The 18,938-nt window shown below is 35.8% G+C and overlaps 1 gene segment (V, D, J or C); it reads left to right on the top strand.

Annotated features, from left to right (window-relative positions):
* The first annotated feature begins 472 nt into the window (after positions 1-472).
* The window catches only part of LOC107158403, a 44,901-nt gene continuing 26,435 nt past the window's right edge, over positions 473-18,938 (top strand). The window contains 2 exon segments of the V gene segment in view: positions 473-649; positions 760-1,091. Coding sequence covers positions 481-649; positions 760-1,091 — 501 coding nt within the window.

Here is an 18,938-nt window from a genome sequence, read left to right on the forward strand (position 1 = left end):
TAAATAAAGATGATGGTACCCTGAAACATTTATGTTCACCTGCTTAATCCTGATCTGGGAAGAATTTATATCAAAGAGAGCATCTTACAGTGAAGTGTCAAGTGAACTATGCATAAATTCACCATGAGGATCTGAGGAAAGCAAAATGGCCACCCTGTGGTAATGGGAGGCCACAGAGGGGCTCATTCACCTGCATATTCAGTGGGGATGCAAGTCTGTCTCAGGACTCCTGATCAGAATGTCACATGATGAAGTGTATGGGCTTGGACAATAGGGGGCATGGCAGACCCCTTAAGAGGGGTTGGGAAGTAACTAGAACTGTAATAAGCCACCTGGCTCTGCCTGACATTCTTTTGTTAGGGCTCACAGCTGTGATATTTAATATCCCTGAGCCAAACCAACTCCACCCCTGCACACCCACTTGGCATCTTTATATACATTAGTGTTAACCAGGGCCCAGAGTGCAATTAGAAAACCTGGATGACACAAATTTGCATAGATAGACCCTCCCCTTCTCAGTGTATTAAGAAGGCAAGGGAGAGACTTGGGGGAAACTCTCCTCAGCATCGTGAACAGAAGACAGAGCTCAGGATGACCTTCACCACGGCCTGGTCCTGTCTCCTCTTCACATTCCTTGTTCAATGTTCAGGTGACATGATAAGGAGGAGAAATATGGTGTGGGAGTCCTCTGATATGGATCCTGATTCTACTCTATTTTATAGACAAAAATCACTCTGTCTGTGTCTCTTTTTCTTTCAGGGTCCTGGGCCCAGTCTGTACTAACACAGCAGCCCTCACTGTCTGGGACTCCAGGACAGACAATCACCATCTCCTGCACTGGAAGCAGCACCAATATTGGTAGCTATAGTGTAAACTGGTATCAGCAGTTCCCAGAAACAGTCCCTAAACTCCTCATCTATGCTGATAGTAATCGACCCTCAGGGGTCTCTGATCGCTTCTCTGGCTCCATTTCTGGCAACTCTGCTTCACTGACCATCACTGGGCTTCAGCCTGAGGATGAGGCTGACTATTACTGTCAGTCTTATGACAGTAGCCTTGATGCTCGCACAGTGCTCCAGACTCAAGGGGAAGTAAGACAAGAACCCCTTTACCATCTGTCAGGTGGGCAAACACCCAGAAGCTTTGCTCAGGCTTGTTTTTTTTTCTGCTGCCAGTAGTATAAGCCCAGCTGAATCTCCTGAATCACTTCTTTGAGTGAGGAATCTCTTGTCCTCTGTCCTCAGAATCATTCACAGCAGCATGTTCCTAGGAAAATGTCATATGGAGATTCTTCAGAAAATAAATTATTGCTCCTCTTTAGCTTGAGATGCTGAACATTCAGAATGCTGTGGTCTCTTTTCCCTGAAGTTTAGGTGATGAGGCAGCCAGTGCAACCCTGATTATCTCAGTTTTGACATCTGATGGAGAATCCTGTGGTTTCTACATCCATTCTTCCCTATTTCCAGGAGATCCAGAACTGTGATCCTCTCCTTGGTTCTCATTATGTACTCCAGTGATTCTGGTTGTAGCCTATTTTATATAAATTTTATTATTGTGGAATATTTGGCAGTCATTGAACTACCCAGAAGTGAAATTTTGTACAAATATTGAGATATGTTCACACATTTGAGAACATCCACACATAAGGTCAAGAAACCCACTACACCACACAAGCCTCCTGTGCCTTGTGGGAATACTTCCTCTAACTGTTCTCATACCACCTCCCAGTCAACCAGTGAATTGCTCTCTGGGGTATTTGCTCAGTTTATACTTTTAAAACATTTTATGAATGGAATCATACAGTAGGTATTCCTTTCTTAATGTATTCTTCCACCCTGTAACACTGCTTTTGAGTGTCTTCCATGATGAGTTGAATTGCACTTCATCCTACTGAGGATACATCATGATCTTTGTTGTCTCTGCATGCTTCTTCCTTCAGAGATCCTTTTTGTAGATAACATGTAAATTAAAATATATTTTATGACTCATTAGAATAGAGGAAATTATAATCCACTCTGGATTATATTCATATTGCTTCTGGTTATAAAATAATATTTTCTTAGTGCCCCCAAACTATTCAGTCCTCCAGGCACTTGTTTCTTCTGCTCTGATGGATGTCAGACCTGCTTACATACTACACAATTTTTATCCACCTTTAAATAGTGCTAATGTTTACTCCTAATTTCTAGAGGTAATTTTTTGGATACCGCTGACTCCCAAGTCACTGGGATTACATGTATGTACCACCATGCCAGGCTAGAGGTCAGGTGTTAATTATTTTATAATTGCAATGACAATACCACAGGATGTATAAATTTTGAACAGTATAAGTTTATATATTTCATGATTCTAGAGATTGGGAAGCCCATCAGCGTAACACTGGCATCTAAGGATGGAAGAGAAAATGGTAACACATGAAGGACATTAGACTGAGTTTCTCCCTTATATCCAGAGAACATTTCTGCCATAACTAATCACATACTTTTATTTTTATTTTTTTTATATACACACATGCATGATTATTTATAATTCCCTTTATTTGTTCTTTTAAGTTATACATGACAGTATAACATATTTTATGTATCATACATAAATAAAATTTAACATCTTATATTTGTGGTTGTTCATGATGAGGAGTTACACTGGTTGTGTATTCATATATGAACATAGGAAAGTTTTGTCTGATTCATTCTACCATCTTTCCCATTCCTATCCTTCATCCTTTCTACCCACTACCCTCTGTCCAATCCCGTGAACTTCCCCCTACCTATTTTGTGTTAGCATCCACATATCGGAGAGAGTATTCAGCTTAATTTATTTGTATTGGCTTATTTCACTTGGCATTATAGTCTCCAATTCCATCCATGTACCAGTAAATATCATACTTCATTCTACTCTATGACTGAGTAATATTCCATTATGTATATGTACCACATTTATTTCTTCTATTGTTTGGGGGGGATACTGGGCATTAAAGTCAGGGGCACTTGACCACCGAAATACATTCCCAGCCCTATTTTATATTTTATTTAGAGACAGGGTCTCACTGAGTTGCTTAGCACCTCAGTTTTCCTGAAGCTGTCTTTGGAGTTGTGATCCTCCTGCCTCAGCCTTCCAAGCTGCTGGGATTATAGGTGTGCGCCACTACACCGAAATTGTACCATATGTTCTTTATCCATTCATCTTTGAGGGGCATTTATGTTGCCTTCATAGGTTAGCTATTGTGAAGTAAGCTGCTATAAATATTGATGTGGCTGCATCACCATAGTATGCTGAAAGCAAGTCCATTGGGTATATGCCAAGGAGTGGGATAACTGGGTCAAACGGTGGTTCAATTTCAAGTTTTCTAAAGAATCTTATCATTGCTTTCCAGAGTGTTTGTACCCATTTGCCATCCCACTAGCAGTGTATGACTGTACCTTTTTCCAAACATCCTCACCAATATTTAATGTTATTGTATTCTTGATTATTGCCATTCTGACTGGAGTGAGGTGGAATCTCAGTGTAGTTTTAATTTGTATTTCTCTAATTGCTAGAGATATGGAACGTTTTTCATACATTTGTTACCTGATCATATTTTTTCTTTTGTGATGTGTCTGTTCAGTTCATTTATCCACTTATTGATTGGTTTATTTATTTTTATTATTTATTTATTTATTGATTTTTTTTTTTACTTTTTTTTTAGTTCTTTATATATCCTGGAGATTAATGCTCTATCTGAGGTATAGATGGCAAAGATTTTCTCCGATTGTCTATGATCTCTCTTCATGTTCTTTTTTCCTATGCTGTGAACAAGATTTTGAGTGTGACTGAGTAATATTCCATTGTGTATATGTACCAAATTTTTTTGGGGGGGATACTGTGTATTGAAGTCAGGGGCATTTATTGACTCTTGATTTTACTTCTTGTGCTTTAAGAATCTTGTTGAGAAATTTGATTCCTCACCTGACATGATGAAGAGTTGGGCCTAATTTTTTTTAGTAGGCACAGGATCTCTGATCTAATGTCAAGGTCCATGATTCACTTTGAGTTGAATTTTGTGCAGGGTGAAATACAGGGGTGTAGTTTCATTTGCTGCATATAGATTTTCAGTTTTCCCAGCAACATTTGTTGAAGATGCTTTCTTTTGTTCAATGTATGCTTAGGGTGCTTTGGATACTATGAGATAACTATACTTATGTGAATTTGTCTCTGTATGTTCTATTCTGTACCTCAGTATTCATGTCTGTTTTGGTGTCAATACCATGCCATTTTTGTTACTGTGGATTTTTAGAATAATTTGCAGTCTGGTATTGTGATGCCTCATGCTTCAGTTTTCTCACTGAGAATTGCCCTGGCTATTCTAGGCCTCTTATTTCTTCAAGTGAATACAGTGACTGCTTTTTCTACATTCTTTTCTTCATAGAAAAGAAGAACATAATTGCAATTTTAATAGGAAATGCCTTAAAATTTTTAAAGCTGTTTTGGTAGTATGGCCATTTTGACAATATTAATTCTGCCCATCCAAGACCATGGGAGGTTTATTCATATTCTAAGATCTTCAATTTTTATTCTTTAGTGTCCTGTAATTTGCTTTGTAGACATCTTTCACCTCTTTTGCTAAATTTATTTGTAAACATTTCATTTTATTTTTTTATGATATTGTAAATGGGATAATTTTCCCAATTTCTCTTTCAGCTGAATCATCATTAGCGTGTGGAAATGTAATTGATTTATGCATGTTTATTTTATATCCTGCTACTTTGTTAATTTTTTGAGTTCCAAAATATTTATTGTGGAGTTTTTTGGGTCTTCTAAATATACAATCATGTCATCAGCAAATAGGGACAGGTTGAGTCTTCTTTTCTTTGTTATATCCCTATAATTTTTTCTTCTAATTGCTCTGGCTAGGGTTTCAAGGACTATGTTAATAAAGTTAGTGAAAGAGGGCATCCCTGGCTTGTTTCAGGTTTTAGAGGCAATACTTTCAGTTTTTCTTCATTTAGAATGATGTTAGTCTTGGGGTTAGAATATGTTGCTTTTACAATGTTGAGATATGGTCTTACTACCCCTAGTCTTTGTACTGCTTTTGAACATGAATGGATGCTGATTTTTTTCCAATGCCTTTTCTGCAACTATTGAGATAATCATGTTATTCTTGTCTTTAAGTCTATTGAGGTGAAAAGTTAATTAGTGATTTCCAGAGGTTGAACCAAAATTACATCCCTGGGATAAACAACGTCTCATTGTGTACTATCTTTTAAATATGTTTTTTTGTATGTATTTGACAGGTTTATAATGAAGAATTTGTGCTTCTATGTTCATCAGGGACAGTGGTCTGAAATTGTGTATACATGATATACTTTTTCTGGTTTGGTTATCAGAGTGATTCTATCTTTAAAGAATGTGTTTGAAAGGTTCTTTCCTTTGTATTTCATGAAATAATTTGAGGAGGTTGATGTTATTCTTTGAGGTCTGGAAATCTTGCCTGAGAATCCATTTACTTCTGGGCTTTTCTTTGTTGGTAGGCTTTGGATGGTGTCTTCAAGTTCATTGCTTAAAATTGATTTCTTTAAATTTTCTATGTCCTCTTTTTCAATTTTGTTAAGTCATATGTATCTAGAAATTTGTGCATGTGTTTATGATTTTTTGTTTTATTTTAGCATACATGTTAAGGGTATTTTTCTGATTACCATGTGTATTTCAATGGTGTTCATCAAAATAGTGTTTCATCACAAATTTTAGTTATTTGAGTTTTCTCTCATTTTCTTCATTAGCATGCCAAAAGATTTATCAATTTGATTTATTTTTTCCAAGATATGTTTTTGTATTTCATTTGCCCAAATTTTATTGTGAATTTTTGTATCTATGTTCATTAGAGATATTGGTCTGAAGTTGTCGTTTTTTGATGTGACTTTGCCAGGTTTTGGAATCAGAGTGATATTGGCCTCACAGAATGAGTTTGGAAGTTCTGCCTCTTTTTCTATTTTCTGAAATAAATTGGAGAGCATTGGTAATAGTTCTTCTTTAAAGATCTTGTAGAACTCGGCTGTGTATCTGTCTGGTCCTTGGCTTTTTTAATTCATAGACTTTTGATGGTGTCTGCTTTTTTTTTGCTTGAAATTTAATTTATCTGTTTAAATTGTGTGTATAATCCTGACTCAATTTGGGCAAATTATATGACTAGAAATTTGGCAATTCCTTCGATATATTCAATTTTTTTTGGAGCACAAGTTTTCAAAATAATTTTTAATTATCTTCTGTATATCCATAGTGTCTGTTGTGATACTTCCTTCTTCATCACGTTTATTAGTGATTTGAGTTTTCTCTCTTCTTCTCTTCATTAGCTAAGGTTCATTGGTTTTAATTATTTTTTCAAAGAATCAACTTTTTGTTCTGTCAATTTTTTCAATTGTTTCTTTGGTTTTAATTTCATTGATTTCAGGTCTGATTTTAATTATTTCTTGTCTTTTGCTGCTTTTAGTGTTGATTTGTTCTTCTTTTTCTAGGGACTTGAGATGTAGTGTTAAGTCATTTATTTGTTGACATTTTCTTGTTTTAAGGAGTGAACTACATGCAATGAACTTTCCTCTTAGACCTGCTTTGAAAGTGTCCTAGAGATTTTGATATTTTGTATCTGTGTTCTCATTCACTGCTAAAAAATTGTTAATCTTCTTCTTGATGTCTTCTGTGACCCATTGTTCATTCGGTAGCATATTATTTAGTCTTCAGGTGTGGATTGTCTTTCTTTTTTTTAATTTTTATTGTTGGTTGTTCAAAACATTACATAGTTATTTTTTATAAATAATTTTTAATTTTTATTTTTGGACTGAAATACAAATTTTGCTTTGTATTTTGATCTTGTATTCTGTAACCTTGCTGAATTCACTTATTATTTATAATGGTTTTCAGTGTATTACTTGGGATTTTTTTTTTAATTTTTATAGTTGGTTGTTCAAAACATTACATAGTTCTTGACATATCATATTTCACACTTTGATTCAAGTGGGTTATGAATGGATTGTCTTTCTTATTCTATCATTCATTTCTAATTTTATTCCATTATGATATTAAAAATGCAGGGTAATATCTCTACTGTTTTATATTTGCTAATAGTTCCTTTATAGCATAGTATATGGTCTATTTTACAGAAGAATCTATGTGCTGCTGAGAAGAAAGTATATTCTCTGACTGAAGGATGGAATATTCTATATATGTCAGTTAAGTCTAAGTTATTGATTGTATTATTAAGTTTTATAATTTCTTTGTTCAGCTTTTGTTTAAAAGATTTATCTAGTGATGAAAGAGGTGTGTTAAAGTCACCCAAAATTATTATGTTGTGGTCTAATTGACTCTTGAACTTGAGAAGAGGTTTTTTTTTTTTTTTATATGAACATAGCTGCTCCATTGTTTGTGGCATATATATTTATAATTGTTAAGTCTTACTGGTGTATGCTTCTCTTGAGTATGTAGTGTTCATCTTTATTCTTTTTAATTGACTTTAGTTTGAAGTCTATTTTCTATGAAGATGGAAACCCCTGATTGCTTCCACAAACTATGTGAGTCGTATGATTTTTCTCAACTCTTAACCTTCAGTGTGAATGTCTTTTAAATGAGATGAGTCTCTTGGAGGCAGCATTTTTTTTTTAATCTAATCTGGTAGTCTATGTCTTTTGATTGGTGAGTTTATCCATTAACATTCAGAGTTATTATTGAGACATGATTTGTATTCCCAAATATTTTTGTTTATTTTTGGTATCTAATGTGACTTTGTGTCTCCTCTGATTAGGTTTTCCTTTAGTGTAATCCCTTTCTTTGCTGATTTTCATAATGTTTCTCATTTCTTTTTCTTGGAATATTTATTTCACTGAGGATGTTCTGTGCAGGCTTTCTAGTTGTAAATTTTATTAACTTTTGTTTATCATGGAAAATTTTTATTTCATCATCAAACATAAAGCTTAGTTTTGCTGGATATAAGATTCTTGGTTAGCATAAATTTCATTTCAGAGCATGGTAAATAAATATCGTTCCACAATATCCTGGTTTTGATGGTCTGGGTTGAAAAATATGCTGAGATTCAAATTGGTCTTCCCCTATATGTGATCTGATTCCTCTATCTTGTGGATTTTAAGATTCTATCCTTATTCTGTATTCTAGGAATTTTTATTATAATATGCCTTGGTGTAGATCTCTTGTGATTTTGTAAATTTGGGGTTCTCTAAGAATCTTGTATTTGGTTTTCCAGTTTGTTTTTGATGCTTGAGAAATTTTCTGATATTATCTCATTGAAGAGATTGTGTGTTCCTTTGGTTTGAAACTCTGTGCCTTCCTCTATCCCAATATCTCTTTTATTTGGTCTTTTGATGCTGTCCATAATTCTTGTATGTTCTGTTCATGGTTTCTAACTATCTTCACTGTGTGATCAAATTTATTTTCCAGATTGTATACTTTGTCCCCATTATCTGACATTCTTTCTTCCAAGTGATTTAGTCTGTTGGTTATGCTTTCTATTGAGTTTTTTATTTGATTTATTGTATTCTTTATTTCAAGGATCTGACTGTATTTTTTTTCAGAGTCTCTATCTTTCTCTTGAAGTAATCTTTTACTACCTGTATTTGCTCTCTTATCTCATTGTTGGAGTGATCAATCTTTGCTTGTATTAGCTCATTTAGATCATTTTTTAATTCACAGATTATTTAAATTATGACTCTTCTGAACTCTTTCTCTGAAATTTTGTCAAATTCGCTGTCCATGGGTTCTGTTATTATAGTGTCTTGGTTTGTTTGGGACACTTTCCTCCCTTGTTTTCCCATGCTTTCTATGTGTGTTCCTTTCTTGCAGTGGGGATCTGAGATATTACAGTTTAGTTCCTATATTCTTGCAGTACCTGTGCAGATTGTTTGTACCTCACCTTGATGTTGGTCTTCCATACCCTGTTGGTGTCCCTCAATGAATGCTACTATATCCTGGATCTGTGTCCCACTTAAGTTGAAGTGGGTGGATCTGGGCACTGGGCTTGACCTCCTGTGGTAGTCTGCTGGTCAGAAGGGGTGATCCTATGCCAAAGGCTAGCCTCTGGCCATGTCTGCTCTGTCAGGGGAGGGGTGAATGAGGCTTTCTGAGAGCCTGAATCCCTTGTTGGCTGGTGTGGGCTGTCTGGCTCCCAGATTATGTAGTCCACTGGTTATAAGGGGTGGTCCTTCACCAGAAGCTAGGCTCTGGTGAGTGTCTGCCCCATCAGGAAAGGGCTGGACCAGGCCTTCTATGTGCCTGGGCCCAACAGAGGTCAGTATGGTTAGATCTGAGCCTCTGGGCTTAACCTCACATGCTTGTCTGAAGGGTTGGTCCTTTGCCAAAGGCTAGCTCTTGTGGTGTCAGCCACACTGAGGGAAGGGTGAACCAGGCTAGCTGAGAGCCTGGAACCTGCTTGGGCTGCTTTGGGCAGTCTGAGCTAGATCTCAGCTCCAGCTGTAGCCCCCTATTCAGAAGAGGCAGTCATGAACCAGAGGCTAGGCTCTAGTGAGAGTCTGCCCCACCAGGAAAGGGGTGGACCAGGCATGCTGTGTGCCTGGGTCCCCACAGAGGCCGGTGTGGCTGGAACTCTGTAAAGAGTTTTAATGAGAATTCTGGGGCTGTCTTTCTGGTGTGATCATTCTTGAAAATCACACACCTAGTCTGTCTGTACTATGATCTGGGCTCCTCTCTTGCTCACATTTCTGGCTCACTGCAGAATCATGGAAATAGAAGTGGAGATGGCAACATGGGACATTTAGGCCCCTATCTTCTTTATTTACCAATCAGTCTCTTGGTTTTAAGGTTAACTCTCCAGGCTATGATGATTAAGGAAAGTTCAGTTTCCATAATTCTTGAAGAAATGTTTACTTTCCATGTGGATGCACTGCTTGGGCCTCATGAAAGACACAAAGAGAAATTTGTTTCTGAGAACCCTGCAAAATTCTCTGGCTTCTAGTCTGTAAATAAACCAACCATAACAGTGAATCTGTCCAAGCATGATCCTGAACACCAATGTATTCAGTGGTATATAAACCGTCATTACAGTGACAAGCAGGTGAAGACTCCCAGAAAGAACCAGGCTCAAGCCTTTGTACTGTGCATCTGAACCAAATGTGCTCTTGTTTGGAGGTTGGCTTTTGCAAGAATTGACTTGGCATATTTACTTTACAGACCTCAGAAGAGATAATGACAAACACTTTTTATATCAAGCCTAACCCTAACCCTAACCCTAACCCCCATTAAAAAAAGAATCAACAAATGGGATTAATACAAACTAAAAAGCTTTTTCCAGCAAAGGAAATAATCAATAATGTGAAGAGAGAGCCTACATATTTGGGAGAAAATCTTTAAAACCTGCACACCAACATGAATATACAGGATATATAAAGAATGCAAAAAACTTAACACCAAAAACCAAATAACCAAATCAATATGTGGGCTAAGAAACTGAAGAGAAACTTCACAGAAGAATGAATTGATCAATAAATATATAAAAAAAATGTTCAACATCTCTAACAATTAGAGAAATGCAATCAACAATTTTTTAAGACTTTTTCTCATTGTAGTCCTAATGGAAATTACCAAAAATCCAAGCAATACCAAGTATTGTTGAGAATGTAGAGACAAAAGTACACATATACATTGCTGGAGGGAATGCAAATTGGTGCCACCACTATGGAAAGTAATATGGAGATTTCTCAGAAAACTTGGAGTGGAATAAACATTTGACCCAGCTATCCTACTGTTCAGTTTATATCCAAAGGACTTAAAAACATCATATTACAGGGGCTGGGGTTGTGGCTCAGTGCTAGAGTGCTCGCCTACCACGTGCAAAGCCCTGGGTTTGATCCTCAGCACTACATAAAAATAAATAAATAAAACAAAGGTATTGTGTCCAATTAAAACTAAAAGAATACATATTTTGAAAAATTGTTATATTGCACTAGCATAGCATGCTCAATGTTTATAGCATCTCCTCTAGTCTTAAATAACACTGTGACACATTTGACCAACTTCAATGACAAAGATAGAGGGTAAGGGAGATGTCAGGCTTAATGTGCCTTGCAGAACCTTTTCATGGCCAATTTCAGATATTCTTGGAATGAGTAAAATGGAAGCAAATTTCAATAAAATAAAAATAAATCATTTAAGCCAACTCAATGCATTTTATATAACTGAAAAATAGAACAGAATGAAAAATAAAACTCCAGGGAGACTCAAGGATAAACAGTGCATCTAAACTTCTAGTATTAGAGAGATATTTAACACAACTAGAGCATTTAAGTATAATTATCAAATTATTGGTGGGTACTATGGATCTTCTCAGAAGTTGTCAAGGCATGAAAAAGTCTCGGATGGCCAACAAATAATTTTCTTGAGCCAAGTTCACTGGCTTGAAATGGAGGTTATAGCAGGTGCTTCCTTCCATGGGGCAAACTCAGATCACAACACCACAGCCCCTCTGATAGTGGAACTTCTCTCTGAGCTGGAGGATGCTTTCATATTGGAAAAGGGCTTATATGTGCCTAATTCACCACTCAACCTCAGGCCCTCACTCAGAAGACTATGGGGGAGATATAAAGCAGTAGAGTCCTGCTGTGGACCATTGTGATCTTTAAAATGTCCCCACCATGAACTGGATGCCTGCCCTCCTCCTTCCTTCTTTGCTCCCACTCTTCCCATATTCATATATATTTCAGAGAACTGCCTTTTGAATGAGCCTCCTGTTGTCTTCATTCTCAACAAGTTGTTTTCATTTCATTGTCCTGTTGTAGGCTGTGCTGACTAATGGAGTTTTCACCCTGTCCACAGGAGGGATGGTAACTCTCCAGAGGCAGTCACTAGTGGTTGCTTTTCTGTTTCCTGAAGAGGCCTTTCTAAGTCCATAAGACACTCATTTATGATGCAAACAATGGTCACTCCTGGTTACCTGTGAGGCTCTTAGGCTTCCTCCTTAGACCCTCTGTGTAGCCCAGTGTGAGGACAAGGTTAATATCTGCCAGTGTGCTGTGGGTCTCAGCACAGTGATACCCAGATGGGAAAACAGGACAAAAACATGCTCATGACTAAGCCTGGAAATAAACTTGATCATGTAAGATGTGGCCCATAAGATTCTGAGCTCTCAGGCAGCCTAAAGTTAATTATCCATGGAGAGAATGTTCCTTTTCCTGATTGAATCCTAAAGAGGAGAATATTAATGACTGATTTTGGTGTAGGTGTGCCATGAAAAACAGAGGCAATTATTTATTTTCTGAAAAGAAACTCTTGAATTCTATCTGGCGAATGTCAATGTATTTTCTCCAGAAAGAAGAATCTCAAGTGATACTGTTTTTAACATCTAAGAGAAAAGCAAGCAAATTATCTTCCATGTGTTACTAAAGTCAATTTTGTTTTATTTAATTTTTGACATGAACATTATATATCACTTTAAAAATATTAAAAAATATATAAAATATTTGGGTCAAGATTCTGTCTTCTCTAATGTTATTTGCTAAAATACTTTCCCCAAAGAGGACATATTGAAGTGATGATCCTAAGGAACACAGGTTGTGACATTATTTATAAACAGAGTCATTGTTGATGTCATTAGGTAGAATGAGACTATATTGGAGTAGGGTGATCTACTGATCCAATATAACTAATCCCCCAGAAGAGAATGGTCATCAGAAGAAAGGAAAACCCAGGTAGAATGTCATAAAAATATATAGGCACACACTATAGGGTCAAGGAACACCCCAAAGTGCCTACAACCAACCAGATGCCAGGAAGGGGAAAGGAGGAATTAACTTAGAATTGTCACAGGATACAGTTTCATTTATGGCTTTTGGATGACTAGTTTCAAGAAGTAATAGGACAATACATTACATGTACACCAAGTTTATGGTACATTGTCATTGTCATTTTACGAAATGAATAAACCTTATACTCAATATCACATTATTACTAAACTTGCATGCAATTTTCATCTTGATTTATAATTTAACTAAGTAAGATCGTATTTCTTCTTAGACTTCTAACGTTGATGACCATGATTGTGACTTAAGGCTAAAACCAGAAATTTCTGTGTTAAAATATATATAAACATAGCGATACCTCTTTAATATTAACATTAGAAGCACTATATAAAATACAATTTAATATAATCTCAAATTTTCACTGATACCAATATGCAAAGGTAGGAACTCAAGGAGATCATATTTTTATTAATAAAATGCTGCTTGATATTTTTGTAGCTTTCTTAAATGCCAAGCAATATGACTGCCACTTTCAATGAGAATCCTTGAGTACATTAAAGAAGGGAACACTTTAACAAACATAATCTTGTGATAGTAAGAGCAAATGTGACTCCATTTTGTTTTATGACTTCATCCTCTAAAATAACCATGCCAAGTAGAAGTGTCATTACTGGGGCAAGATGTTCTTTTCCTTTTGCTATAGAAACCTTTAAGAACACAAAACTACCTAATGGGGTATTATTTCTATAACTAGGGTAACGGGGCTCTGTTTCTGTAACTGGGGTGACTGGGCTAACTGTGATTTGTTAGGCTTCCCTCCACTTGACTGCACTGTCCCACTTCTGTAACCTGGCTTGCTTGCATTGGCTAAACCCCCGGACATCCCTTTTGTGGTTTTCAAGTTTATAAGGAGTGCCCTTGCAATTGTTTGTGCTGATTAGGGGAACAGCTTTATGTTCTGGTCAGCCACCATCAGTGTGCTTCAATACAGGCTTGATTCGATTATATATATAAGCGGTCTGGAAGTCAGTTTATGAAACCCTGGTATGAAGCTTTATCTATAACATCTGGGGACTCATCCAAGATCCATTTCTTCCCTACCCTCATGCCAAATTTGCCTCCAACGATGGTCCTTTGGACCTGGGCCCCGGAGAAGAGGGGAGCTCCTGAGAGCATTCCTCAGCCTCACTCCGAGGACAACTCCAATGCATACTAAGACATTTTGAAAAGTCTCCTGCCGGCCTGTCAGTTCTGGTGAGTTGGCTCTTCTGGGGGAAAAAGGACAGATTGGATGCAGTCATTTACACCTTCCCTGGGACAGGATGAGATGTTGTCACTGTCTCCCTGGAGGTAGCCCTGTGAGACCTCATCTGTCTGTATCTGGGGCCCACTGGAGGCCTCCCTGGGAAGCCTCATCTGTCTGGGGGCAGGACAAGATGTGGTCTCTACCCTATTAGATGTCTCTCTGGGTGATCTCAGCGATTGTTGCTTGTCCTGTGTCTGTTCTGCTGTTTGTCATTTCTCCAGCATCCTCTTGCTGTTTGTCATTTGTCCAGTGTCTGTTCGCTGGCCGTTTGTCTTGTGTTTATCTATCCGTGTATTGTGTGTGGGCCCTTTTCTTGTTCTCATAACCACTCTTCTTTCATCAGGACTCCTTCACTCCAATGACATCATGAGACAAGGAAGCCCTACCTCTATCTGGACCCCTTTAACTTGTTTTCTTAACAATTTTCGGGACTTTGTCTGTTAGTTTGTTTTTGTTTGTTCCCTTTGTGTTCTGTGTTAATTTCTACCTCAGTTTGTTTCTAATGAAAAAAATGGTTGAAAGGGTTTTAACTGTGCTCACTAAAGCTTGCATTAAAATGTAAAGTGCTGCCAACAGGACTAAAAGAATTGTCAAAAGTAAAAGCTAAAGGTAAAAAAGGCATTCTAGAGATTGCCTTCATTTAGGAACTGGGCCAAGTGGACAACTGGGTAAATCATGTCAGTTCCTATAGAGGACAGATTAAAATTAAAGTGTTTTATAAAATTATTATTCCTAAATCATATAACAAAAAGCATAATTTTGTCTAGAAAATTTGGCTTTTGTCTCTCAGTATTTCAAGTATGAATAACGTCCAACTATTAAAAAATGGTCTAAAGATTTTTCAATGTCAGGCTAAAAGTTGGTGGCTGCTATCCAAGAAACCAGAAAAACCAGATTAATAGGGGACCCCAACCTGGGGTCTCTCCCAAGGAGACCAATAAAGCTGCATCTTTGGGAAGTTCCTCCAAGGGAAAATAAGCCCCCTTCATTTGTCTATGTTCCCTCAACTCTTTTCAGCTTTCATGAACAGGACCACCCCAGGAAAAAGGCGTGAAAATTTTTAACATTCTATATTTGTTAAACTCATAATTTTGATCCAATATTCCTAGGTTAATATGTTTTCCTGTTTACACTCTGCCTTGTTCTAAGGCCAATTTACAAAGGCTATCAATCTAATAGGTTTTTAAAAAAAATAAGCAACAAGGCTTTTGTTTGTCTGTTTGCTTTGTGTGGGTGCACTGGTGTACTGTCCATCTACATGTATTGCCATGTCTACATATATTTGTTACAAAAAAATGACATATAAGCTCATAAATTATAATTTTAAAAAATGGATCCAAATACTTTTGGTTAATATGATTTAAAAGGTTCAATTCAAATTGGAAAAATAGATAAAAGTACAAATGTCTTTAAAGTTAATGCAAAGTTTTGTTTCTAGATGGTTAAACAGTTGTTAAAATGTTAATGTCTATAAAGTGTCTGATATCCATTGTCTCTAGGATTTTTATTCAACAACAACAACAAAAAAAGATTACTAATACTATTCAATGCAATTGTCTGATACCTTATTTTTAAAAAAAGATACACAAATTACTTCTAAACATATGTGAAATTAATCATGGATGTATTTGTTAGAGACATCTAATTGGTTTACAAAGTTAAAATGCTGACTGTTAAATATAATATCAAGTACTCTTGACTCCTTAAATTCCATAAGGTAAAATACTTAAACAATGTTGGTGTTTTCATAAATTGGTAAACTAAAAATAAAATTTAAAATTATTTTGTGTTATCATAAAAACAAGTTTAATATAAATTACAAAGTCCCAACAGGTATAATTCTACATACAAGGAGTCAAGAGGTTTCAACTGTATTTCAATTAAAGTACTGTAAATAACAAATATTTCATCTTATTAAAATAGATTAATTTATCTAAATTAAAAACTTTATTAGGTTATTTCAAGGTACAAACAAAAAAGGATCAATGGATTAAAATTATTAAAAAGTTCCAAATATAAAAATATATTTAATAAAAAACGTTTCCAGGTAAAAAGTCTTTATGTGGTAAAATATAATTACAATACATCTAAATAAACAACAAAAGGGTCTAATTAAGTAATATAAAGGTCTATAAGTAAAAGAAAAATATTAAAATGTTTATATGTATCTAAGTTGATTATATATGTAACACAAATAGTTAAAACTATTTAAGGTTGTTCCCTAAGGACAAATAATAATGTACCGATATATTCATATGTTAAGATGACAAAAACTTTTAAAAAATATTAGTTACATTGTGTCAGTTAAGTTTTATCCTCTAAAACAAGTAATCTTGGAGAAATTAAGGTTTGTACATCTGTGGCTAAACAGCAACTGTTAGTTTAAAGTACTGTCCTAAATTACAAAGTCTAGATTTTCCCTTAAAAGCTAACCTTGGTTAATATAAAAAGCATTAATAAAACTGTGGTACATTACTCTTCTTTACAGATTAAATGTGTTCATATCTTTCAGATATACAAGTCTTTAAGGTAAAAGTTTTAAAGGATCATTTTATCAAGCTGGTATTCTCCAAACTAAAATTGTCTGTAATGATAATTTAAACTTATAAAGATAATAAAATTTATTGGGGATTTACTTATATTATTTGATGTTTTGTAACCAAATCTTATGTTACACTTTTTACACTAAGATATAAAAATTTAAAGATATTTTTAAAATTGATGAGAGCCTAACGTATTTAATGATTAATATTGTAAAACATTTTGCCACTTAACACTTCAAAAAAATGTTAGGGGCTCTCAGCCTTTCCTTAATTAATGTTTTAGATGTATGTCATATTGTACTACTAACATTCATACAGAGTCAGGAAACAATATATGTAAACTTTATAAAATGATATCTAAAAAGACAGACAAAGATCGGCTTTAAAACTAAAACACTTTACCTAAGATTTGTAAAGAGCCCCACCTTACTTGAGATAAGGCTCTGCCTCCCACCTTACAGCATGTTAAAATAACTTCAAGTAGGCCAGATTTCAGTTAATTTAAAGTTATATTCAAAAATTAACTTTATTGGAAAGATTACTGTGATCTCAAATAGAAAATATAATGTATAATTCAGCCAAGGTTCAAAATTATATACAAGTTAAATATGTTTTTACTATTGGTAATTTCACTTTGTATTTTCATTATAACTAAAAAAACGTGACCACTACACTCAGAGCAACCAAGAGACCTTTACTGTGACAGTGTCTGATTAACACATGAGAGGGAAGGAGGGAGGGAGGGAGGGGGAGAAAGAGAGAGAGAGAGNAAGGAAAGTGCCAGAGAGAGAGAGAGACAGAGAGAGAGAGAGAGACAGAGAGAGACAGAGAGGAAAGTGCAAGAGAGAGAGAGAGGAAAATGCAAGAGAGAGAGAGAGAGAGAGAGAGAGAGAGAGAGAGAGAAGGAAAAAGAGAGAGAAAAAAGTGAGAAGAAAAATGAGAGACAGGGAAAGTGAGAGAAAAAGAAGAGAGCAAAAGAGGAAGCCTTGGCAAGAGAGAGTTTTTATAGGTCTCTGGGTCTGCAAGCTGCCTTGTTGGCATACAGTGATTGGATCATACAGTGGTTGCTAAGGTGTCATCTTCTGCCTTCAGGCAGATCTTCAGCATTACATAAATTAATAAATAAAATAAGGATATTGTGGTATGTAAAAATTAACTGTAAAAGTTATAAACATTAAAGTTAAAGCCCAACATTCTTACTTTAAAACTGATAAAACTGACTTGCTGGATGTTTAAGGCCAAATTTAAATATTAAGGTTAAAATAAAGCCCCCCCCCCAAAAAAAAAAAAAAAAAAACCCAAACAATATTTGGCTCTTGCCCTCTGAGTCAGCCTGAACCCAGGACAGGGGGAAAAGCTTTGCAACTCTGGACCACATAACCTCCTGATAAGAGAGATTAATGAGACCCCTGGAGAACAAAAAGCCAATGAGTGTACATGCTGCAAAATAGGGAGGGTCATTGACAAAGGGAGACATGCCTGATGCTTCCAAGGGAAGTCATATGGTCAGCAAGACCTTGACCCATCCTAATGCAGATTTCACTAACAGAGGGAAAATGCTACTCACAAGGTCCCCAAGAATGTCCTCCAGGGAAACTCAACTGACTCTTACCAATAAATAGAAACAAGGTCAGTTTGACCAGCTTGGTCTTAAACACCTAGCAAAAACAGTTAAAATCAAAGCACAGCCATTCCTGGGCATTTAAACAGAAACAACAGTTATTTTAATGTAACTTAAAATGTAGACTTATGTTAACACCCCTCAAAATGAGTAAGACTGGAGACAATAGAAGAAAAATTATTAGGCAAAAATGCCTGATAACTACCAATAAACATTTCCAGAAGTTTTTATTCAGTTTAAGGCCTACAGATCTTCCTAACCTCCTACACAGATAGATGTAATCAGTGTTTATTAATATAATTATCTAGCCCTAAGTAACAAAAGGATCTTTACTGAACACAGAGGTCATGCCAAAAAAGTATTTTTACAAAAATCAGATGACATTAACTAATTTAACTAAATGTTGAGTCTATATTCCTGATAATTCTGATAATGTTAAAGATTTATGTTCTCTAAAAAAAGTGCCTTAATAGGCTTTGTTAGGCCTTGTTATGGGGGCAATTTCTCGGGTCTTCTGCGTCCTGGTAAACAATTATTAATTTCTATCATTTTAATGATATTCATGAACAGGTTCCAGATGCTACAACTGCTATTTTATATTAATCTTACTTCAGCACTCATGTCTTTTTGTTTCTCTCATAGAAGTGCCCACCCCAGGTGAATTTAAACCCTGTTCTTCCTGAACCAGATTTTTACCATGGACTCCTTGACCCACTCAGTTTCTAAAGAGGGACTCCAAA

This window comes from Marmota marmota, unplaced genomic scaffold (assembly GCF_001458135.2).
Source record: "Marmota marmota marmota unplaced genomic scaffold, marMar, whole genome shotgun sequence".
Classification (NCBI taxonomy): Eukaryota; Metazoa; Chordata; class Mammalia; order Rodentia; family Sciuridae; genus Marmota; species Marmota marmota.